The sequence below is a fragment of the Coregonus lavaretus genome (genome assembly GCF_964263955.1).
Source record: "Coregonus lavaretus genome assembly, chromosome: 30".
NCBI classification, from domain to species: Eukaryota; Metazoa; Chordata; class Actinopteri; order Salmoniformes; family Salmonidae; genus Coregonus; species Coregonus lavaretus.
Window position 1 is genome coordinate 34,564,826 of NC_140017.1, and position 25,686 is coordinate 34,590,511.

Sequence of the window (25,686 nt, forward strand, 5' to 3'; positions counted from 1 at the left end):
ATACATTTTTATGACGGGAAATTATAATACACACGCATATACACACTCACTTTGTTTGTACTCATGTTATAGCCAACTCTTGGCTTTTGTATGAATTATTTTTAATAAAATATTGTATGTATTCATTATCTTTAACTGGTTAAAATGTTTGTAGTTTGCATGTTTCAGTAATGATTAACATGGTTAAATAGTCGTAAATCTCTACTTGATTTAGCTTTTGGTATATTTGGCATTTTCACACATTCTGTATTTCCACTAAAGAAAGCAATAATTAACCAACACACTACTGTAAATACATATTACAACCTCTGGGGTATAAGATGTTGGGTATAGTGGTGTAGCAGAGTCTGAAATTGATTAAATACCCTAACCTATGTTCAATGTCAGCGGCAATAGGAGAGTCTGACATATAACCCCTAACTTGAGTTCAGTTTTCACCAATGAGAACCAAGAGGGACCTAGCTATGTCCTTCATGACTGGGAAAGGCCTTCATTCTAGGCTGTAGAAAATCCTACATCCATCTCATTAGATCAGAACAGGCAGGTTAGACAGTCAGATAATTTTCTTCTGAATAACTGGTCAGTGCATAGCACTTTCCATTCAGCTTCAGGCAACTTTGACGTAAGGCTTGATCACACCTGTAGTGACTACTTCTATCCGTCAAGCCCATTGTTGCTTATCCATTGTTCACTAGATATATCAACGTAATTACACCCAACACAATGTTGAAAAACAGAATGCTTCCCACCACTAGATCACATAACTAGACGGGAGCTGGACGTGATCCCAAAGCTGCCACCAATGTAGAAGAAGAAAGTGAAAGCTGCAACAGGGACTCTAACCAGGGCTCATGTGGTAAAGTGAGCTCTAACGCCAATTGCTATGATTGCCCAGAGGCCTTTTAGGCTGAGGCAGTAGGCCTACAATGCTGGCATATGCCTTGTTACAATAGCCTAAGTATATAACATGATTGACACGACCGTAATAATCATCCTGAAACATTATTTTTTCTTCTGTTTCCCTACATTTATTGATGCATTAATTCATGAAAATCTATTCCCATTCCCCAATCAAATACCTTCAATACCACAAAAAAATAAAAGACATACAGCTTTTTACTCCAAACTGGCAACCCTCATAAAATCCAATATAGCACCAGTATCCCAAAGTATTAAGTGAAAACAAGCATAGAAAACAGTATTGGCATTAATAATAAAAAGGCAGGCTACTATTAGAAGTATTTCAGTGACAACCTTGCTCATTAACAATATTGGGTTGTTAACACGTTTGTTTTTTTATACAAATAAATGTGGGACACAAAAAAAGGCAGTGTAGAACACCATTGCCCAAAATGCATTGCTCCAAGAACTTTTAAAAATGTTTCTCAGAAGTTCGTCCCCCAAAATTTATTTTCCTATGAAGGAAGTCGCACAAAAATGTGTGTTTTGCACACGAATTAAGACGCACAAAAACGCACGAAATCTGCTGAAATATATTTTGTACATATTTGCACGAATTGAGTGAGAGATTGTGTTGGATGATGATGTGCAGGTTCAAGGGAAAAATAGAAAAAACAATTGTACCGTTTTTGGATATTAATTATACAAAATGTTTTTAGTTCAGATTATTTGTTTGCAATATGTGATCTATAGGCCAAGACAGCTTCCTAAACTGATTATTCGATTGTGGGGTTTGAATAGTGTGATAAGACAACAGGGGCATTAGACTACATTGGGTGAATAATTGTAATTACAGCATTATTTCATCTGTAGTAATTCTTCCAAATCCCAGAGTGCATTGGGTGAATGTTAGAAAAAGATATTGGTTATTTTCTAAACATAACAATGAACGCAAAGAGGACTCAGGCCTACAAAAAAAGTTGATGTGAACTGGCAAGAGTGGAGTCCTCATTCAAACGCAAGGACAGTATATAAACAGCCTTTTTATTATTTTACCCCAGAGTTCACTTAAAAGAGGACTACTTAAAAGAGGACTGAGATCGGTTATTTTAAAAGAGGAATATATGTGAAAACACCCTTAACAAAACTCCCCCGTACAGAAGACGTCTTCGTCCAATGACTTACGTGTAATGGAACTGAACTTCATGATCAAGAGCTACTAATTTTCTATGAAACCAGTCCCAAACACAGAAAGTTAATATTCAACTGTTTTACTTGGAAAGGGATAAACAAACACGCAGCTGTGGGTCACCTGCACTGCGCGCATTTAAATGTTTGGACACATTATGGGACGTTGAATATACTCAACTTTAAGCATTATATTTAAACTTTAACTCACCTTCTTGTGTAAATCCACCAGTGGCATGGAATCGCATAATCCGGTCTTGGCCATGATGCTCCGATCCGGAGACAGCAAATGCACTTAAGAGGCCCTGCAGCTACTTGAAACCACGAGGGAAGGCGGATGAGAAAAGAGATGAAAACAGCCAACATTATCTAAGGGTCGGCTAATAAACACAGGTGATTGTCTAATTGGGGGTGGGGACGTATACATCATGATTTGCATGTGCGTGACTGATCCCTGATCAGTTTACACACTTACATATTCAGTATGAATTTGGATGATGAGGAATAGGGTTGGTCAATTAGGCCTTTGGTAAACTGGGGCATAGAGTTAATTAGCCTACATCAATCCACTTGAAATTCAAAACTTTTACAATACAATGCTTGCTTTAATTGGTCTATTTGAATGGAAATTCTAAAAAAAAAAATGTCACGGTACCCAAACAGACACACAACATACACATCACAGGCTGGGAGCAGGGCCCCTGGAGAAATTAGCGGTAAAGTTCGTTGCGAGAGCGCACAACGGCAGAAGGAAGCATATGGGATATTGAAGCTCATAACCCTAATGAAGAAAGAGACGCAAACACTTAATTCAGTCAAAGTCTTTACTGGCATATAATTGCAAATATTATAAACTACCATATATTGTAGCAGGTAACACCTGTTAAAAGTGTAAAATCTTGCAACATGGGGGCTGAAGCTGTCTACCAGGACATAGTCTTCTCCCTAAAAGATTGCTTACCATACCTCCTCCCCGGCTAAACCTCAACTCAATAACAAGCAAATAATTATTGGTACACCAGCATTGAGATATGACATTCGTGACTATTGATCAACATTCAAAATACAGAGAAGAGAAGCAAGGTAATCACTAACACTATAACTCAAATTCCATCAACAAAGAGGCGGATTTCCCCCCTTCTAGCCTACAAATGATGCATTCATCATCATCAAGCCTTTTTGGTATTTACATAGCCAGTGAAGAGTTCCATATCGATTGTCTGTGTGCAGAGCCTACAGGAGAGGTCAGGGGTGGTGGCTTGCATGTTAGACGTACACACTAGACTAGACAACGCGTGGTCACTTTATTGAGACAGACAGCGACAAGGCGCAGACCGCGTGGCTTTACTGCCAGTGTCAACTTTAGAAAAGGTCTACAGCACCTCCTAGTGGCCGTCCTAACATTAACTTTAGAAAAGGTCTACAGCACCTCCTGGTGTCCGTCCTAACATTGAAGGCGACATTAGAGCGATCCATCAGAGGGAGGTTGTTCCTGAAATCCGGTCCTGCCGTTTCTGAAGCTGCCTTTACAAGGCCTGAACATGGGCCCAAGTCTAAGAAAGGATAGTGAAGATAGGGATGTTTCTCATAGCCTCAGCCGTTGCGTCCAGCAGTCAGACTGTACTACCCTACTGAGGTACTGAGGTACAGAGGCTAAAGGATACAGGTATAGAGCACAGACTAGAGAGCTGTTCTACAAAGACCCACATCAACCTGCTGCTGTGCATGAGTACGCAAGCACACACACACACACTTAAAAAAAAGAAACACATGAATGACCAAAATGAAGAACCAAAAGGAAAACCAACATGTTTAAACTTATTTTATATATATATATATATATATATATATATATATATATATATATATATATATATATATATAATATTAAACGAGACAATGTCTTCCAAAGTAAGGAATCGGTGGACCAAAATGTAACAAAACAATTCAAAAACAAAACAATGAAAAATGATAAGAAACATGTCTTAATGTTCCTTGAGTGAAGGAATCTTTTTTTAAAAAAGGCAATAAAAAAATATATATATCACAGCACTTAACTGTGGACCACAATGGTTGTTTAACCTGTAACCACTCCTCTATATGTCAGAAAGGGTGTACGCGCGCATTTCGGACTGGTGAATCGTGGGAGGTTCACGCAGCGAGGAAGAGGCGAAGCGAGAAAAAATAAAAAATCTGTCCATGATGGAATACAGCGATAAGCAGAACGACTGCCTTCCCGCCTTTGGGACAACGACTCCCATTGTTAAAGCGGAGACCATCTCGTCATTATATACAGCATCTGTTTCACACCAGGATTGGGGTCAATTACATTTCAATCCATGACGTTAACTCAGTTGTCATCCAAAATTGACTGAATTGGAATGGAACTGACCCGAACTCTAGTTCGCATGGTCCTACTCTGATGTCCTGACAAAGGACTTAGTCTGTGGCTTGCATTACTTTGAAAATACGAACCACAACCTTCAATATCGACCATTAACGAACTGAAGTGTCAATTTTCCACCAGTCAGTCTAGCTTGGCCTCATCACAAATAATCAGTGATCCATGATTTAATAGTTTGCATTCTTAAATATGGGAACATCAAATTATCTTAAAAAGAAAAAGAAAAAAAAAAAAGATATTTACATCGATACATCAAAATAAAAAGAATATTGGAACAAATGATTGACAGCTATTCTCCTGGATATTTCTGCTCAGAGGGAGTGACAGCTCCTGGAACCATGTTCATTGCTGTGTGGGGATCTGGACTGGGCTCCAGACAGGGGATTGGTCTCCTCTTCTTTCATCCTGACCGTTCTAACCACCAGGGGAACAAGTCAATCCACAGGGCAGCTGAAGCTACAACTCCACCACCTCTCTTCTTTCCCTTTAAAACTCTCCTTGACTGTGGTGTTCTTTCTCCTCCTCCTTTAGCAGTCATACAGAATCCAAAAGACATACATAAACGTAAAACAGATGTTTAGATTCAAATGGTTGTTCATACATTCTCTTCCACACACTCAAACATACAAACATATTCATTCACACATACACTGTGCAAGCAGGGAAATGGCTACCCTCCTCGAGGTCCACACCCCCCTCATTCTGTCCCCACCTCTCTTTCCCTCTGTAGGAACAGTCCATACGATTTGTAACAGCAAGTTTCAGCAAGAGCACTCGTAAAAATTGCAGAAATATGGCTTTTAAAACCGTAACAATCAAAAGAAAAAAAAAATTTGAAAAAAATGTGTTCTTCTTTCATGTGTTTCTACATTTGTTCTACATATTTTTTTATCCAGTAGTAAAAAAAAATCTGCAGTGTATGGGAGGATTGATGTGTTGCTTGTCAGAGTGTGTGTGTTGGATAGCTGCAGAACGCATTCGGCTGGTGGTGAGGTGGTATTTGCTGGCATAACCCGGGGATGGTGAAGTGCTGTTGATGCTTTGATGTGCCCAGTGTAGTAGTGTGGAGGGTAGACAGGCGGGGTCCTGCAGGCATGGCTAAGGGCAGCCCTGTCCTGTTCCACCTGGTCCCATCAGAATGAGAGACAGACCTGCTGAGGTCAGTGACCACATCATGCTCTAGGATCCATGTTTTCACCGCGTCTCGGTGTGAGAGTGTGTGTGTTGTGTGAGTGTGTTTGTTTGAGAGTGTCAGTTTGTGTGTGTCATCGCAATTCCCCAGCAGTGCGAGTGTGTGTGTGAACGTGTGTTAGCCTGCCTGCTCATGTGAGTGTGTGTGTGTTAGAGACTTCACTCCCGTATGCTGGCGGAGTAAGAGAACTGAGGGAAGTGTGTGCGCTGGTCCTGGTCTTCTGCGTCTAAGCTGTCATCTGGAGTAAACACGAGAGAGTGAGAGAAAACCAGGAGATTTACTACACCATTTTTTTTTTTTTTAACAAAACCTGTTTTACAATTAAAAAACATCCAGATTTGAAGACATTTTTAACAGCGAGACAAAAACAAACCGACTCCTGAACTTACACTTGTCCGGGGGCGTTACGGTGATGGTCTGTGCCGTGAACTCATCGTCAAAGTAGCGCGTGTCCGTCTCTGACGTCACCTGGGGCTTGAAGGGAGGCAAGAGCTTCCGCTCTACCACGTCCTGCCAGTTTATGGTGGCGAAGAACTTGTGTGTCATCACGTCTTTGGCATCTTCTTGGCCACCTCCAAGTCTACAGAATTATCAGCATCACCATTATATTCTTCACTCAATATATACTGAACAAAAATATAAAAATGCAACATGTTAAGTGTTGGTCCCATGTTTCATGAGCTGAAAAAAATTATCCCAGAAATGTTCCAATACGAGAAAAAAAAGCGTATTTCTCTCAAACTTTGCGCACAAATTTGTTTACATCCCTGTTGGTGAGATTTTCTCCTTTGCCAAGATAATCCATCCACCTGACAGGTGTGGCATGTCAAGAAGCTGATTAAGCAGCATGATCATTACACCGGTGCACCTTGTGCTGGGGACAATAAAAGGCCACTCTAAAATGTGCAGTTGTCTCACACAACACAATGCCACAGATGTCTCAAGTTTTGAGGGAACGTGCAATTGGCATGCTGACTGCAGGAATGCTGACTGTTGTCAGACAATTTAATGTTCATTTCTCTACCATAAGCCGCCTCCAATGTCATTTTAGAGAATTTGGCAGTACATCCAACCGGCCTCACAACCGCAGACCATGTGTAACCACGCCAGTCCAGAATCTCCACATCCGGCTTCATCACCTGCGGCATCATCTGAGACCAGTCACCCAGACAGCTGATGAAACTGTGGGTTTGCCCAACCGAATAATTTCTGCACAAACTGTCAGAAACTGTCTCAGGCAAGCTCATCTGCATTCTCGTCATCCTCACCAGGGTCTTGACTTGACTGCAGTTTGGCGTCGTAACCAACTTCAGTGGGGAAATGCTCATCTTCGATGGCCACTGGCATGCTGAAGAAGTGTGCTCTTCACGGATGAATCCCTGTTTCAACTGTACCGGGCAGATGGCAGACAGAGTGTATGACGTCGTGAGGGTGAGCGGTTTGCTGATGTCAACGTTGTGAACAGAGTGCCCCATGGTGGCGGTGGGGTTATGGTATGGACAGGTATAAGCTACGGACAACGAACACAATTGCATTTTATCAATGGCAATTTGAATGCACAGAGATACCGTGACGAGATCCTGAGGTCCATTGTCGTGCCATTCATCCACCACCATCCCCTCACGTTTCAGCATGAACACGGCCCCATGTTGCAAGGATCTGTACACAATTCCTGGAAGCTGAAAATGTCCCAGTTCTTCCATGGCATGCATACTCACCAAACATGTCACCCATTGAGCATGTTTGGGATGATCTGGGTCGACGTGTACGACAGTGTGTTCCAGTTCCCGCCAATATCCAGCAACTTCGCACAGCCATTATTATTATTTATTTATTTATTTTATTTAACCTTTATTTAACTAGGCAAGTCAGTTAAGAATACATTCTTATTTACAATGACGGCCTACTTGTAAAGCCCCCCCAGCCAAACCCTCCCCTAACCCGGACAAAGCTGGGCCAATTGTGCGCTGCCCTATGGGACTCCCGATCACGGGCAGTTGTGACACAGCCCGGGATCGAACCCGGGTCTGTAGTGACGCCTACTAGCACTGCGATGCAGTGCCTTAGAACGCTGCACCACTCAGAAGCCCAATTAAAGAGGAGTGGGACAACATTCCACAGGCCACAATCAACTCTATGAGAAGGAGATGTGTCATGCTGCATGAGGCAAATGGTGGTCACACCAGATACCGACTGATTTTCTGATCCACGCCCATACTTTTTTTTTTTAAAGGTATCTGTGACCAGCAGTGATGAATTCATTAACTTCTTTGACGAAAATATCATGATCATTAGAAAGCAAATTACGGACTCCTCTTTGAATCTGCGTATTTCTCCAAAGCTCAGCTGTCCTGAGTCTGCACAGAACTGCCAGGACCTAGGATCAATGGAGACACTCAAGTTTTTTTATCCTGTATCTCTTGACACATTCATGAAAATAGTATTGGCCTCTAAACCTTCAAGCTGCATACTGGACACTATTCCAACTAAACTACTGAAAGAGCTACTTCCTGTGCTTGGCCCTCATATGTTGAACATAATAAATGGCTCCCTCTCCACCGGATGTGTACCAAACTCACTAAAAGTGGCAGTAATAAAGCCTCTCTTGACCCAGAAAATGTTAAAAACTCAAATCGGCCTATATCGAATCTCCCATTCCTCTCAAAAATTGTACGAAACGCTTCAGTCTGGTTTTAGACCCCATCATAGCACTGAGACTGCACTTGTGAAGGTGGTAAATGACCTTTAATGTCGTCAGACCAAGGCTCTGCATCTGTCCTCGTGCTCCTAGACCTTAGTGCTGGTTTTGACACCATCAATCACCACATTCTTTTGGAGAGATTGGAAACCTTAATTGGTCTACACAGACAAGTTCTTGCCTGGTTTAGATCTTATCTGTCGGAAAGATATCAGTTTGTCTCTGTGGATGGTTTGTCCTCTGACAAATCAATTGTAAGTTTCGGTGTTCCTCAAGGTTCCGTTTTAGGACCACTATTGTTTTCACTATCTATTTTACCTCTTGGTGATGTCATTCAGAAACACAATGTTAACTTTCATTGCTACGCGGGCGACACACAGCTGTACATTTCGATGAAACATGGTGAAGCCCCAAAATTGCCTACCCTGGAAGCCTGTGTTTCAGACAAAAGGAAGTGGATGGCGGCAACTTTTTTACTTTTAAACTCGGACAAAACAGAGATGCTAGTTCTAGGTCCCAAGAAACAAAGATATCTTCTGTTGGATCTGACAATTAATCTTGATGGTTGTACAGTTGTCTAAAAAAAAAAAAAAAAAAAAACTGTGAAGGACCTCAGCGTTACTCTGGACCAAGATCTCTCAGCTTTTTTCCATCTTCGTAACATTACAAAAATCAGAAACGTTTTGTCCAAAAATGATGCAGAAAAGCTAATCCATGCTTTTGTCAATTCCAGATTAGACTACTGCAATGCTCTACTCTCCGGCTACCTGGATAAAGCACTAAAACTTCAGTTCGTGCTAAACACGGCTGCTAGAATCTTGACTAGAACCAGAAAATGTGATCATATTACTCCAGTGCTAGCCTTTCTACACTGGCTTCCTGTTAAGGCTAGGGCTGATTTCAAGGTTTTACTGCTAACCTACAAAGCATTAAATGGGCTTTCTCCTACCTATCTCTCCGATTTGGTCCTGCCGTACATACCTACACGTACGCTACGGTCACAAGACGCAGGCCTCCTTATTGTCCATAGAATTTCTAAGCAAACAGCTGGAGGCAGGGCTTTCTCCTATAGCGCTCCATTTTTATAGAATGGTCTGCCTATCCATGTGAAAGACGCAGACTCGGTTTTGACATTTACATTTTTACTGAAGACTCATCTCTTCAGTAGGTCCTACGATTGAGTGTAGTCTGGCCCAAGGGTGCGAAGGTGAACGGAATGGCACTGGAGCGACGAACCGCCCTTTGCTGTCTCTGACTGGCCGGTTCACCTCTCTCCATTGTGATTCTCTGCCTCTGACCCTATTACAGGGGCTGAGTCACTGGCTTACTAGTGCTCTTCCATGCCATCCCTAGGAGGGGTGCGTCACTTGAGTGGGTTGAGTCACTGACGTGATCTTCCTGTCCGGTTTGTCGCCCCCTCGGGCTCGTGTGGTGGAGGAGATTTTCGTGGGCTATTTCAACCTCTGAATGTCCGGCTATGAAAAGCCAAGTGACATTTACTCCTGATGTACTGACCTGTTGCACCCTCTACAACCACTGTGATTATTATTGGATCCTGCTGGTCATCTATGAACGTTTGAACCTCTTGGAGAACAATCTGGCCTTAATGGCCATGTACTGTCATAATCTCCACCCGGCACAGCCAGAAGAGGACTGGCCACCCCCAGAGCCTGGTTCCTCTCTAGGTTTCTTCCTAGGTTCCTGCCTTTCTAGGGAGTTTCTCCTAGCCATCGTGCTTCTACATCTGCAATGCTTGCTGTTTGGGGTTTTAGGCTGGTTTCTGTACAGCACTTGTGACATCTGCTGATGTAAAAAGGACTTTATAAATACATGTGATTGATTGACCAACAGATGCATACGGAATGTATACAGACCCCTTTACTTTTTCACGTTACAGCCTATTCTAAATTGGATGAAATATTTTCCCCCCTCAATCAATCTACTCACAATAGCCCATAATGACAAAGCGAAAACTGGTTTAAGAAACGTTTGAAAATATATTTTAAAAAAAACTGAAATACCTTATTTACATAAGTACTCAGACCCTTTGCAATGAGACTCGAACTTGAGCTCAGGTGCATCCTGTTTCCATTGATCATACTTGAGATGTTTCTACAACTTGATTGGAGTCCACCTGTGGTAAATTCAATGGATTGGACATGATTTGGAAAAGGCATACACCTGTCTATATAAGGTCCCACAGTTGACAGTGCATGTCAGAGCAAAAACCAAGCCATGAGGTCGAAGGAATTGTCCGTAGAGCTCCGAGACAGGATTGTGTCAAGGCACAGATCTGAGGAAGGGTACCATAACATTTCTGCTGCATTGAAGGTCCCCAAGAACACAGTGGCCTCCATCATTCTTAAATGGAAGAAGTTTGGAACCACCAAGACTCTTCCTAGAGCTGGCCGCCCAGCCAAACTGAGCAATCGGAGGAGACGGGCCTTGGTCAGGGAGGTGACCAATAACCCGATGGTCACTCTGACAGATCTCCAGAGTTCCTCTGTGGAGATGGGAGAACCTTCCAGAAGGATAACCATCTCTGCAGCACTCCACCAATCAGGCCTCTATGGTAGTGGCCAGATGGAAGCCACTCCTCATTAAAAGGCACGACAGCCCGCTTGGAGTTTGCCAAAAGGCACCTAAAGGACTCTCAGACCATGAGACAAAATTCTCTGGTCTGATGAAACCAAAATGGAACTCTTCGGCCTGAATGCCAAGCCTCATGTCTGGAGGAAACCTTGCACCATCCCTAAGGTGAAGCATGGTGGTGGCAGCATCATGCTGTCGGGATGTTATTCAGCGGCAGGGACTGGGAGACTAGTCAGGATCGAGGGAAAGATGAACGGAGCAAAGTACAGAGAGATCCTTGATGAAAACCTGCTCCAGAGCGCACAGGACCTCAGACTGGGGGCGAAGATTCACCTTCCAAGAGGACAACGACCCTAAGCACACAGCCAAGACAACACAGGAGTGGCTTCGGGACAAGTCTCTGAATGCCCTTGAGTGGCCAAGCCAAATCCCGGACTTGATCCCGATCGAACATCTCTGGAGAGACCTGAAAATAGCTGTGAAGCGACGCTCCCCATCCAATCTGACAGAGCTTGAGAGGATCTGCAGAGAAGAATGGATTATTATTATTATATTATTATAATATATTAAGAATGGGAGAAACTCCCCAAATACAAGTGTGCCAAGCTTGTAGCGTCATACCCAAGAATACTTAAGGCTGTAATCGCTGCCAAAGGTGCTTCAACAAAGTACTGAGTAAAGGGTCTGAATACTTATGTAAATGTATTATCCGTTTTCTATTTGTAATACATTTACAACCATTTTTAAAAACCTGTTTTTGCTTTGTCATTATGGGGTATTGTGTGTATGAGGAGACAACTCCCCAATTTAATCCATTTTAGAATAAGGCTTTAACGTAACAAAATGTGAAAAAAGTCAAGGGATCTGAAAACTTTCCGAATGCACTGCATCTATGCACAGTAACTTTAACTTTACCCACATGTACAGTCGTGGTCAAAAGTTTTGAAAATGACACAAATACTAATTTTCACAAAGTCTGCTGCCTCAGTTTTGATGATGGCAATTTGCATATACTCCAGAATGTCATGGAGAGTGATCAGATGAATTGCAATTAATTGCCATGAAAATGAACTTAATCCCCCAAAAAAATGTCCACTGCATTTCAGCCCTGCCACAAAAGGACCAGCTGCCATCATGTCAGTGATTCTCTCGTTAACACAGGTGAGAGTGTTGACGAGGACAAGGATGGAGATCACTCTGTCATGCTGATTGAGTTAGAATAACAGACTGGAAGCTTTAAAAGGAGGGTGGTGCTTCAAATCATTGTTCTTCCTCTGTTAACCATGGTTACCTGCAAAGAAACACGTGCCGTCATCATTGCTTTGCACAAAAAAGAGCTACACAGGCAAGGATATTGCTGCTAGTAAGATTGCACCTAAATCAACCATTTATTGGATAATCAAGAACTTCAAGGAGAGAGGTTCAATTGTTGTGAAGAAGGCATCAGGGCGCCCAAGAAAGTCCAGCAAGCGCCAGGACCGTCTCCTAAAGTTGATTCAGCTGCGGGATCGGGGCACCACCAGTGCAGAGCTTGCTCAGGAATGGCAGCAGGCAGGTGTGAGTGCATCTGCACGCACAGTGAGGCAAAGACTTTTGGAGGATGGCCTGGTGTCAAGAAGGGCAGCAAAGAAGCCACTTCTCTCCAGGAAAAACATCAGAGACAGACTGATATTCCGCAAAATGTACAGGGATTGGACGGCTGAGGACTGGGGTAAAGTCATTCTCTCGGATGAATCCCCTTTCCGATTGTTTGGGGCATCCGGAAAACACCTTATCCGGAGAAGACAAGGTTAGCGCTACCATCAGTCCTGTGTCATGCCAACAGTAAAGCATCCTGAGACCATTCGTGTGGGGTTGCTTCTCAGCCAAGGGAGTGGGCTCACTCACAATTTTGCCTAAGAACACAGCCATGAATAAAGAATGGTACCAACACATCTTCCGAGAGCAACTTCTCCCAACCATCCAAGACAAGTTTGGTGACGACCAATGCCTTTTCCAGCATGATGGAGCACCTTGCCATAAGGCAAAAGTGATAACTAAGTGGCTCGGGGAACACAACATCGACATTTTGGGTCCATGGCCAGGAAACTCCCCAGACCTTAATGCCATTGAGAACCTGTGGTCGATCCTCAAGAGGCGGGTGAACAAACAAAAACCCACCTATTCTGACAAACTCCAAGCATTGATTATGCAAGAATGGGCTGCCATCAGTCAGGATGTGGCCCAGAAGTTAATTGACAGCATGCCAGGGTGGATTGCAGAGGTCTTTAAAAAGAAGGGTCAACACTGCAAATATTGACTCTTTGCATAAACTAAATGTAATTGTCAATAAAAGCCTTTGACACTTATGGAATGCTTGTAATTATATTTCAGTATACCATAGTAACATCTGACAAAAATATCTCATAACACTGAAGCAGCGAACTTTGTGAAGACCAATACTTGTGTCATTCTAAAAACCTTTGACCACGACTGTACATACAGTTGAAGTCGGAAGTTTACATACACTTAGGTTGGAGTCATTAAAACTCGTTTTTCAACCACTCCGCAAATTTCTTGTTAACAAACTATAGTTTTGGCAAGTCGGTTAGGACATCTACTTTGTGCATGACAAGTAATTTTTCCAACAATTGTTTACAGACAGATTATTTCACTTATAATTCACTGTATCACAATTCCAGTGGGTCAGAAGTTTACATACACTAAGTGCCTTTAAACAGCTTGGAAAATTTCAGAAAATTATGTCATGGCTTTACAAGCTTCTGATAGGCGAATTGACATCATTTGAGTCAATTGGAGGTGTACCTGTGGATGTATTTCAAGGCCTACCTTCAAACTCAGTGCCTCTTTGCTTGACATCATGGGAAAATCAAAATAAATCAACCAAGACCTCAGAAAAAAATTGTAGACCTCCACAAGTCTGGTTTATCCTTGGGAGCAATTTCCAAATGCCTGAAGGTACCACGTTCATCTGTACAAACAATAGTATGCAAGTATAAACACCATGGGACCACGCAGCCGCCATACCACTCAGGAAGGAGACGCGTTCTGTCTCCTAGAGATGAACGTACTTTGGTGCGAATCAATCCCAGAACAACAGCAAAGGACCTTGTGAAGATGCTGGAGGAAACGGGTACAAAAGTATCTATATCCACAGTAAAACAAGTCCTATATCGACATAACTTGAAAGGCCGCTCAGCAAGGAACAAGCCACTGCTCCAAAGCCGCCATAAAAAAGCCAGACTACGGTTTGCAACTGCACATGGGGACAAAGATCGTACTTTTTGGAGAAATGTCCTCTGGTCTGATGAAACAAAAACAGAACTGTTTGGCCATAATGACCATTGTTATGTTTGGAGGAAAAAGGGGGGCGCTTGCAAGCCGAAGAACACCATCCCAACCGTGAAGCACGGGAGTACCAGGATCATGCTGTGGGGGTGCTTTGCTGCAGGAGGGACTGGTGCACTTCACAAAATAGATAGCATCATGAGGAAGGAAAATTATGTGGATATATTGAAGCATCATCTCAAGACATTAGTCAGGAAGTTAAAGGTTGGTCGCAAATGGGTCAAATGGACAATGACCCCAAGCATACTTCCAAAGTTGTGGCAAAATGACTTAAGGACAACAAAGTCAAGGTATTGGAGTGGCCATCACAAAGCCCTGACCTCAATCCTTTAGAAAATCTGTGGGCAGAACTGAAAATGTGTGTGCGAGCAAGGAGGCCTACAAAGCTGACTCAGTTACACAAGCTCTGTCAGGAGGAATGGGCTAAAATTCACACAACTTATTGTGGGAAGCTTGTGGAAGACTACCCGAAATGTTTGACCCAAGTTAAACAATTTAAAGGCAATGCTACCAAATACTAATTGAGTATATGTAAACTTCTAACCCACTGGGAATGTGATGAAAGAAATAAAAGCTGAAATCATTCTCTCTACTATTATTCTGACATTTCACATTCTTAAAATAAAGTGGTGATCCTAACTGACCTAAGACTGGGAATTTTTACTAGGATTAAATGTTAGGAATTGTGAAAAACTGAGTTTAAATATATTTGGCTAAGGTGCATGTAAACCTCCGACTTCAACTGTATTACCTCAATTACCTCGACTAACCTGTGCCCCCGCACATTGACTCTGTACCGGTACCCCCTGTATATAGCCTCGCTATTGTTATTTTATTTTACTGCTGTTCTTTTATTATTTTTTACTTATCACTTATTTTTCTTAAAACTGCATTGTTGGTTAGGGGCTTGTAAGTTAGCATTTCACTCTAAGTGTTGTATTTGGCACATGTGGCAAATAACATTTGATTTGATCTGTATTCCCAGTCATGTGAAATCCATAGATGAGGGCCTAATGAATTTATTTAAATTGACTGATTTCCTTATATGAATTGTAACTCAGTAAACTCTTTGAAAGTGTTGCATGTTGTGCTTATATTTCTTTTCAGTGTATAAAAAAAAAAAGACATTGGAAACACACAAATCCATTCACCTACCTCTGCTTGGGGTCTTTTTTGAGGAGGCCAGCAAGCAGAGCCTTGGCTTCGGGGGCCAGGTTCTTGGGGAAGCCGATCTCCTCCATGAGAATGAGCTCAAACAACCGCTCATGGTCCTGGTTGTAGAAGGGCAGTCGACCGCACATCATCTCGTACATGACCACACCCAGACCCCACCAGTCCACCGCTCGGCCATAGTCATTGTCCTCTAATACCTGGTGGAGAGGGGGAGAGGGGGAGGGGGAGAGGGGGAGGGGGAGAGAGAGGGAGAGAGCGGGGGAGAGCGGGAGAGGGGGAGGGAGAGCGAGAGAGGGGGAAAGAGAGAGAGAGGGGGAGAGAACTGAAAAAGAGAAATAGCAAATCCAATTCTGTGGAAGCCAATGAACTGTCTCTACCTCTGATGCAATGTAAACAATTACCTACACTACATAACCAAAAGTATGTGGACACCCGAACCATGAAAAACAGCCCCAGACCATTATTCCTCCTCCACCAAACTTTACAGTTGTCACTATGCATTCGGGCAGGTATCGTTTTCCTGGCATTCGCCAAACCCAGAGTCGCCCGTCGGGACTGCCAGATGGAAAAGCGTGAGTCATCACTCCAGCCGACACTTGGCATTGCGCATGGTGATCTTAAGCTTGTGTGCGACGAACAGTTATTGTGCTGACGTTGCTTCCAGAGGCAGTTTGGAACTCGGTGGGGAGTGTTGCAACCGAGGACATACGATTTTTACACGCTTCAGCACTCGGCAGTCCTGTTCTGTGAGATTGTGTGGCCTACCACTTGGCGGCTGAGCCGTTGTTGCTCCGAGACATTTCCACTTCACAATAACATCACTTACAGTTGAAAATTTGACAAACTGACTTGTTGGAAAGGTGGAATTCTATGACAGTGCCACGTTGAAAGTCACTGAGCTCTTCAGTAAGGCCATTCTACTGCCAAGGTTTGTCTATGGAGAGTACATGGCCGTGTGCTCAATTTTATACACATGCCAGCAACAGGTGTGGCTGAAATAGCTGAATCCACTCATTTGAAGGGGTGTCCACATACTTTTGTGCAGCGACGCTCCCCCATCCAACCTGACAAAGCTTGAGAGGATCTGCAGAGAAGAATGGGAGAAACTCCCCAAATACAGGTGTGTCAAGCTTGTAGCATCATACCCAAGACGACTTGAGGCTGTAATCGCTGCCAAAGGTGCTTCAACAAAAAAGTACTGAATAAAAGGGTCATTAATTTAATCAATTTTAGGCACTGTGCATTCGGAAAGTATTCAGACCCCTTGACATTTTCCACATTTTGTTATGTTACAGCCTTATTCGAAAATTGATTAAATAAAAAATAAAAATACTTTATCCTATTCCAGGTATTCCTTAAAGAGGTGGGGTTTCAAATTTCATCACATTCCCAGTGGGTCAGAAGTTTACATACACTCAATTAGTATTTGGTAGCATTGCCTTTAAATTGTTTAACTTGGGTCAAACGTTCGGGTAGCCTTCCACAAGCTTCCCACAATAAGTTGGGTGGATTTTGGCCCATTCCTCCTGACAGAGCTGGTGTAACTTAGTTAGGTTTGTAGGCCTCCTTACTCGCACATGCTTTTTCAGTTCTGCCCACACATTTTCTATAGGGTTCAGGTCAGGGCTTTGTGATGGCCACTCCAATACCTTGACTTTGTTGTCCTTAAGCCATTTTGCCACAACTTTGGAAGTATGCTAGGGGCCATTGTCCATTTGGAAGACCCATTTGCGACCAAGCTTTAAGTTCCTGACTGCTGTCTTGAGATGTTGCTTCAAAATATCCACATAATTTTCCTTCCTCATGATGCCATCTATTTTGTGAAGTGCACCAGTCCCTCCTGCAGCAAAGCACCCCCACAGCATGATGCTGCCACCCCAGTGCTTCACGGTTGGGATGGTGTTCTTCGGCTTGCAAGCATCCCCCTTTTTCCTCCAAACATAACGATGGTCATTATGGCCAAACAGTTCTATTTTTGTTTCATCAGACCAGAGGACATTTCTCCAAAAAGTACGATCTTTGTCCCCATGTGCAGTTGCAAACCTTAGTCTGGCTTTTTTATGGCGGTTTTGGAGCAGTGGCTTGTTCCTTGCTGAGCAGCCTTTCAGGTTATGTCGATATAGGACTTGTTTTACTGTGGATATAGATACTTTTGTACCTGTTTCCTCCAGCATCTTCACAAGGTCCTTTGCTGTTGTTCTGGGATTGATTTGCACTTTTCGCACCAAAGTACGTTAATCTCTAGGAGACAGAACGCATCTCCTTCCTGAGCGGTATGACGGCTGCGTGGTCCCATGGTGTTTATACTTATAATAATAATAATAATAATAATATGCCATTTAGCAGACTTGCGTACTATTGTTTGTACAGATGATCGTGGTACCTTCAGGCGTTTGGAAATTGCTCCCAAGGATTAACCAGACTTGTGGAGGTCTACAATTTTTGTTCTGAGGTCTTGGCTGATTTCTTTAGATTTTCCCATGATGTCAAGCAAAGAGGCACTGAGTTTGAAGGTAGGCCTTGAAATACATCCACAGGTACACCTCCAATTGACTCAAATGATGTCAATTAGCCTATCAGAAGCTTCTAAAGTCATAACATAATTTTCTGGAATTTTCCAAGCTGTTTAAAGGCACAGTCAACTTAGTGTATGTAAACTTCTGACCCACTGGAATTGTGATACAGTGAATTATAAGTAAAATAATGTCTGTAAACAATTGTTGGAAAAATTACTTGTCATGCACAAAGTAGATGTCCTAACCGACTTGCCAAAACTATAGTTTGTTAACAAGACATTTGTGGAGTGGTTAAAAAACGAGTTTTAATGACTCCAACCTAAGTGTCTGTAAACTTCCGACTTCAACTGTACGTATTCATACCCTTTGCTATGAGACTCGAACTTGAGCTCAGGTGCATCCTGTTTCCATTGATCATCCTTGAGATGTTTCTACAACTTGATTGGAGTCCACCTGTGGTAAATTCAATTGATTGGACATGATTTGGAAAGGCACACACCTGTCTATATAAGGTCCCACAGTTGACAGTGCATGTCAGAGCAAAAACCAAGCCATGAGGTCGAAATAATTGTCCGTAGAGCTCCGAGACAGGATTGTGTCGAGGCACAGATCTGGGGAAGGGTACCAAAACATTTCTGCAGCATTGAAGGTCCCCAAGAATATAGTGGCCTCCATCATTCTTAAATGGAAGAAGTTTGGAACCACCAAGACTCTTCCTAGAGCTGGCTGCCCGGCCAAACTGAGCAATGGGGGAGAAGGCCCTTGGTCAGGGAGTTGACCAAGAACCTGATGGTCACTCTGACAGAGCTCCAGAGTTCCTCAGTGGAGATGGGAGAACCTTCCAGAAGGACAACCATCTCTGCAGCACTCCACCAATCAGGCCTCTATGGTAGTGGCCAGACGGAAACCACTCCTAAAATCAAATCTAATTTTATTGGTCACATACACATATTTAGCAGATGTTATTGCGGGTGTAGCAAAATGCTCAATAAAAAAGGCACATGACAGCCCGCTTGGAGTTTGACAAAAGGCACCTAAAGGACTCTCAGACCATGAGAAACAAGATTCTCTGGTCTGATGAAACCAAGATTGAACTCTTTGGCCTGAATGCCAAGCATCACACCTGGAGTAAGCCTGGCACCATCCCTACGGTGAAGCACGGTGGTGGCAGCATCATGCTGTGGGGATGTTATTCAACGGTAGGGACTGGGAGACTAGTCAGGATCGAGGGAAAGATGAACGGAGCAAAGTACAGAGAGATCCTTGCTGAAAACCTGCTCCAGAGCGCTCAGGACCTCAGACTGGGGCGAAGGTTCACCTTCCAACAGGACAACGACCCTAAGCACACAGCCAAGACAACGCAGGAGTGGCATCGGGACAAGTCTCCGAATGTCCTTGAGCAGGGCTGTGGCGGTCACAAAATTGCAAAAACTGTTGGTCTCACTGTAATTGAATTAAATTAACATAAACACATTTAGCATCTTGTGGCTTGCACAAATAGCCTACAAGCCATTTAAAAAGTCTAATAAATCCATGTAATATAGCCTACACCTTCACAATAAATCCATTATTTATTTTAGACAGGTCTAAAGAAGCATGATATGAAGAAAATGTAGTCTATTTCAGATGAAAAGACTAGCATACTCTGAGTTGTCCTTATGTGGCTATGTCAAATTATTGTATATTATAAAATAATACAATTGAACATATAAATATAAATATTTTCTACAAACGATTTGAGGGAGTGCGCACATGCGGCTATTCTGTGTTGAGCGGTTAACAAAGAAATAGATACTTCTATATGCTTAATTTAGAGTTATTCATGTAACTTTAGTTGTTTTACAAACATTGGGCTTTATGTTTTGATTTTTAATACATTGTAAGGCTGCATGATGAGACTAATGATGATTTGAAAAAAGTCGCTTGAAAGGCATGAACTCTGCTTTGTTTTTTTGCGCAGGCTGTACACACTCCAATAGTCTCTCATTCACAATTTGACAAGCACTTGATAATGTCTCGAATTTCACGGCGGCATCCCCTTTGTGGCCATAATGCACCCTAAAAAAATCCATGCCTTTTGCGGCACAGAGCGCTGCGTTGTGCCCTTCTCCCTGAGTGTGCTGCGCAATCCGAAGCGTCTCTCACTCACATGGCTCTCCGTCACGTGATCGGGTCTTTCTCACAGGCTACAAGTGAAGACAGACACACCGGGGACACAACTGTCCTTATCCAATTCCGAGGTGCATATTGAAGATATTGGAAGAACGGTCCACATTTACTTTTCGTCAGCCAACAAGATGAGTAGGCCTAACGAACAGCAAAAGCACTAGCCTATGTCAATCTACTATCCCCCATAGTACAAAGGTAGTTCTATTCTATACTGTGCGAGAAATAAATATTCCAAACATAGTCTGGGACAGTTGTGGGATGCGATAGATCCCAAATTAATACAACCACTAGCATCAGAAAACATTTTTTACGCAATGTGGCTGACGCAACAGATCAGAACATTTAGTGTAAAACGTTGATAAACTATTAGGCTATTTCTTCACATTATAAGTGCAGCAATGCGCACATGGTAGTAAGCTATAAGTGCGAATGTTCCATTAGCGGAAAACACCATTATCAAAAGTGACCGAAAATGCAATTATGCATGTAATGCTTTTATATATAAAGGTGCATATTTATGGTGAGAATTATCTTCCCGTAACTTGAAACTCACGCGCTGCTTATATATGCAAGTTTGGCTCTACACCCCTTGTAAAGCGGATTACTGTGCTTAATTTTAAGAAGTTATTTGGCCACTTTAGTTGTGATACAAACCTTACTAAAACATATAGGCCTATGAGCTAGGCTACATGAGGTGTGTGACTATGATTCGAAAATGTGGCAAAAAAAAGGCATTGTTTCTTATGCTGGGCATCATTCACAAGTGACAATACATAATTCACAAGTGATAGGCTAATATTGTCACCCATCAGACTATTCTTGATTTAATCTTGTCTTTACATATACTAAATAATATATGTGTGGTATTTGTTTTGATTTAGAATGGACCATTATCATGCACCTGTATCGAAACAGGTGCAGCGGGAAAAAATACATGTCATCTATGCACTTAAATACCGAATGGAGGACACTTTTCCCTGTGGTTTATTTTCATGCCAGCCAGGTAGGCTATACTCCTGTTGTAAATATAAGCAATGTGCTTAATATTAGGAAAGTTGAGAAATAAATACAGTAGGCCTAGCCTATAGAAAGCTGATGGGATCCTCGTCTTTTTATTAGTGGCCATCACTCTGTTTTCTCCCGTAATTGCATAGCCTATAGAAATGTTGCGCAATATGAGCTCTCATTAAGTGACAATAGAGTGCTGAATACCAGGCAGTTATCAAGTTTGCTAGGCTACTAATGACCAGCAGCAGCATCAGAGCTTGGAGAAGCCTAATTACCGTGACTAAACGGTCATGTGGAATTTGACTGCCGTCATGACTCGTGACCACCTGTGTGGCGGTAATACAGTCACCACACCAGCCCTATCCTTGAGTGGCCCAGCCAGAGCCCGGGCTTGAAACCGATCGAACATCTCTGGAGAGACCTGAAAATAGCTGTGCAGTGACGCTCCCCATCCAACCTGACAGAGCTTGATAGGATCTGCAGAGAAGAATGGGAGAAACTCCCCAAATACAGGTGTGCCAAGCTTGTAGAGTCATACCCAAGAAGACTCGAGGCTGTAATCGCTGCCAAAGGTGCTTCAACAAAGTACTGTCTAAATGGTCTGAATACTTACATAAATGTGACATTTCAGTTTTTAAATTTGCTACAATTTCTAAAAACCTGTTTTTGCTTTGTCATTATGGGGTATTGTGTGTAGATTGTTTTTCCCCTCATCAATTTAATCCATTTTAGAATAAGGCTGTAATGTAACAAAATGGGGAAAAAGTCAAGGGGTCAGAATACTTTCCGAATGCACTGTGTGTGAGATATAGAGATATATATATACACATACACATACATATGGGGGCGGCAGGTAGCTTAGTGGTTAAGAGCGTTGTGCCAGTAACCGAAAGGTCGCTGGATCTAATCCCCGAGCCGACTAGGTAAAAAATCTGTCGATGTGCCCTTGAGCAAGGCACTTAACCCTAATTGCTCATGCAAGTCGCTCTGGATAAGAGCGTCTGCTAAATGACAAAAAAAAATATATACACACACACACACCTGGTCAAAAGTTTTAGCACACCTACTCATTCAAGGGTTTTTCTTAATTGTTTTACTATTTTCTACATTGTAGAATAATAGTGAAGACATCAAAACTATGAAATAACACATATGGAATCATGTAGTAACCAAAAAAAGTGTTAAACAAATGTTAAACAAGTGCTCAGTTTATGTGGGAACTCCTTCAAGACTGTTGGAAAAGCATTCCAGGTGAAGCAGGTTGAGAGAATGCCAAGAGTGTGCAAAGCTGTCATCAAGGCAAAGGGTGGCTATTTGAAAAATCGCAAATATAAAATATATTTTTGATTTGTTTAACACTTTTTTAGTTACTACATGATTCCATGTGTTATTTCATAGTTTTGATATCTTCACTATTATTCTACAATGTAGAAAATAGTAAAAATAAAATAAAAAGCCTTGAATGAGTAGGTGTTCTAAAACTTTTGACCGGTAGAGAGAGAGAGAGAGTGTGTGTGTGTGTGTGTGTGTGTGTGTGTGTGTGTGTGTGTGTGTGTGTATGTATGTATGTATGTATGTATGTATGTATGTATGTATGTATGTATGTATGTATATATATATATATATATATATATTTGCAGTCCGGCTGTCTATTTCAGTTGATAATCATATACTTTCCAATGGCAAAGTAGAATTATTAACTTTGTATGTTAAGCGTTCTTTGCTGGATAGATAATTATTGACTGGAAACCAGTCCAAGACAAGATGAGAAACCAGCAAGGAATGCATCTGAAATTGTTAACTGCACACACTGCCATGTACTGTTCAAAGCATTACAGGAATGTATGATTCTGTTCACTATGCTGTAGTTACCTCAGGTGCAAGATATTCTGGAGTACCACAAAAGGTCTTCATGGTAGCTCCGTCTGTGATTCCCTCTTTGCACAATCCAAAATCTGTGATCTTTATGTGTCCATCTTTATCCAGCATTAAGTTCTCCAGCTGGAAGAGAAAGAGATGAGAGACAGAGAGGAGAGAACAAGAGTGAGTGAGTCAGCAGCAGACAATGCCACCGCTAACATGACGGCTACCACAGGCTTTTCACCAAGAGGCTGGTGCTCTTCTAATGCAGTCTGTGGTAGGATTTGAGCCTAGCCCTGGACTAATTCAGAAGCACTTTTAGTCAAAGACCGGGCTTAATCTGGGTCCAGGAAAACAGCCCATATTTCCTATTGTGAGAAATGTTAGTCTTGAGAATATACTTTCAATGTGAAGAGGTACGTGTAAAAGTATGGGTGAGTCAGGGAAATATCAGCCAGATTGTCAGTCCCATTTGTTAGACAGACAGGGAAGCAGCCTTTACCTTAAGGTCTCTGTAGACAACGTCCTGTGAGTGGAGGTACTCCAGCGCAGATACAATCTCTGCACCGTAGAACCGTGCCCTGTCTTCTGTGAACACGCGGTCCCGCGACAAGTGAAAGAACAGCTCTCCTCCGTTTGCATACTCCATCACAAAGCATAGCCGGTCATGTGTTTGGAATGCATATTTTAGTGTCTGTGTGTGTGGACGACACAGTCAGAATTAGTGACCAAATTTGAATCAAGTGGCTGCTTGGTGAAATGTTGTAATCAGTATTCATTAAGGTTAGATGTCAGTTAGGAACTCACCGTTAAGAAGGGATGCCTCGTATTCTGAAGGACTCTACTTTCTGTTACCGTGTGTGCTACCTCATCCTGATGGAACACGTCACACAAAAACACACCATGAGGGACAGACATACAGGGAGGGAAAAAAGTATTTGATCCCCTGCTGATTTTGTACGTTTGCCCACTGACAAAGAAATGATCAGTCTATAGTTTTAATGGTAGGTTTATTTGAACAGTGAGAGACAGAATAACAAAAAAAAAATCCAGAAAAACACATGTCAAAAATGTTATAAATTGATTTGCATTTTAATGAGGGAAATAAGTATTTGACCCCCTCTCAATCAGAAAGATGTCTGGCTCCCAGGTGTCTTTTATACAGGTAACGAGCTGAGAGTAGGAGCACACTCTTAAAGGGAGTGCTCCTAATCTCAGCTTGTTACCTGTATAAAAGACACCTGTCCACAAAAGCAATCAATCAATCAGATTCCAAACTCTCCACCATGGCCAAGACCAAAGAGCTCTCCAGGGATGTCAGGGACAAGATTGTAGACCTACACAAGGCTGGAATGGGCTACAAGACCATCGCCAAGCAGCTTGGTGAGAAGGTGACACCAGTTGGTGCGATTATTCGCAAATGGAAGAAACACAAAATAACTGTCAATCTCCCTCGGCCTGGGGCTCCATGCAAGATCGCACCTCGTAGAGTTGCAATGATCATGAGAACGGTGAGGAATCAGCCCAGAACTACACGGGAGGATATTGTCAATGATCTCAAGGCAGCTGGGACCATAGTCACCAAGAAAACAATTGGTAACACACTACGCCGTGAAGGACTGAAATCCTGCAGCGCCCGCAAGGTCCCCCAGCTCAAGAAAGCACATATACAGGCCTGTCTGAAGTTTGCCAATGAACATCTGAATGATTCAGAGGAGAACTGGGTGAAAGTGTTGTGGTCAGATGAGACCAAATTCGAGCTCTTTGGCATCAACTCAACTCGCCGTGTTTGGAGGAGGAGGAGGAATGCTGCCTATGACCCCAAGAACACCACCCCCACCGTCAAACATGGAGGTGGAAACATTATGCTTTCGGGGTGTTTTTCTGCTAAGGGGACAGGACAACTTCATCGCATCAAAGGGACGATGGACGGGGCCATGTACCATCAAATCTTGGGTGAGAACCTCCTTCCCTCAGCCAGGGCATTGTAAATTGGTCGTGGATGGGTATTCCAGCATGACAATGACCCAAAACACACGGCCAAGGCAACAAAGGAGTGGCTCAAGAAGAAGCACATTAAGGTCCTGGAGTGGCCTAGCTAGTCTCCAGACCTTAATCCCATAGAACATCTGTGGAGGGAGCTGAAGGTTTGAGTTGCCAAACGTCAGCCTCGAAACCTTAATGACTTGGAGAAGATCTGCAAAGAGTGGGACAAAATCCCTCCTGAGATGTGTGCAAACCTGGTGGCCAACTACAAGAAACGTCTGACCTCTGTGATTGCCAACAAGGGTTTTGCCACCAAGTACTAAGTCATGTTTTGCAGAGGGGTCAAATACTTATTTCCCTCATTAAAATGAAAATCAATTTATAACATTTTTGACATGCGTTTTTCCTGATTTTTGTTTTGTTTTTCTGTCTCTCACTGTTCAAATAAACATACCATTAAAATTTTAGACTGATCATGTCTTTGTCAGTGGGCAAACATACAAAATCAGCAGGGGATCAAATACTTTTTTCCCCTCACTGTACACCCAGCAGTGCAGAGCTGGACTTGGACTTCTGAGCCACTCAAGAACCCACAATAGAACCAAGAAGTAACCGTGGACAAGTCGTGGTGTGGCTCACTTGGTAGAGGGTT

At 42.6% G+C, this 25,686-nt stretch overlaps 1 protein-coding gene across 4 annotated transcripts in view; it reads right to left on the bottom strand.

Moving 5' to 3' along the window:
* Positions 1–2,333: 2,333 nt before the first annotated feature.
* The window catches only part of LOC311106147 (RAC-beta serine/threonine-protein kinase-like), a 33,801-nt gene continuing 10,448 nt past the window's right edge, over positions 2,334–25,686 (bottom strand). For 2 of the 4 annotated variants that reach the window (XM_084148475.1, XM_084148474.1), the window contains exons 7-12: positions 23,856–23,921; positions 23,551–23,742; positions 23,061–23,189; positions 15,478–15,692; positions 6,074–6,264; positions 5,325–5,922 (exon numbers count right to left, since the gene is read on the bottom strand). In XM_084148475.1, the coding sequence (XP_084004601.1) occupies positions 5,843–5,922; positions 6,074–6,264; positions 15,478–15,692; positions 23,061–23,189; positions 23,551–23,742; positions 23,856–23,921 (873 nt within the window). In that variant the 3' untranslated portion in view covers positions 5,325–5,842. The other 2 variants (XM_084148477.1, XM_084148476.1) reach the window with 2 other exon arrangements.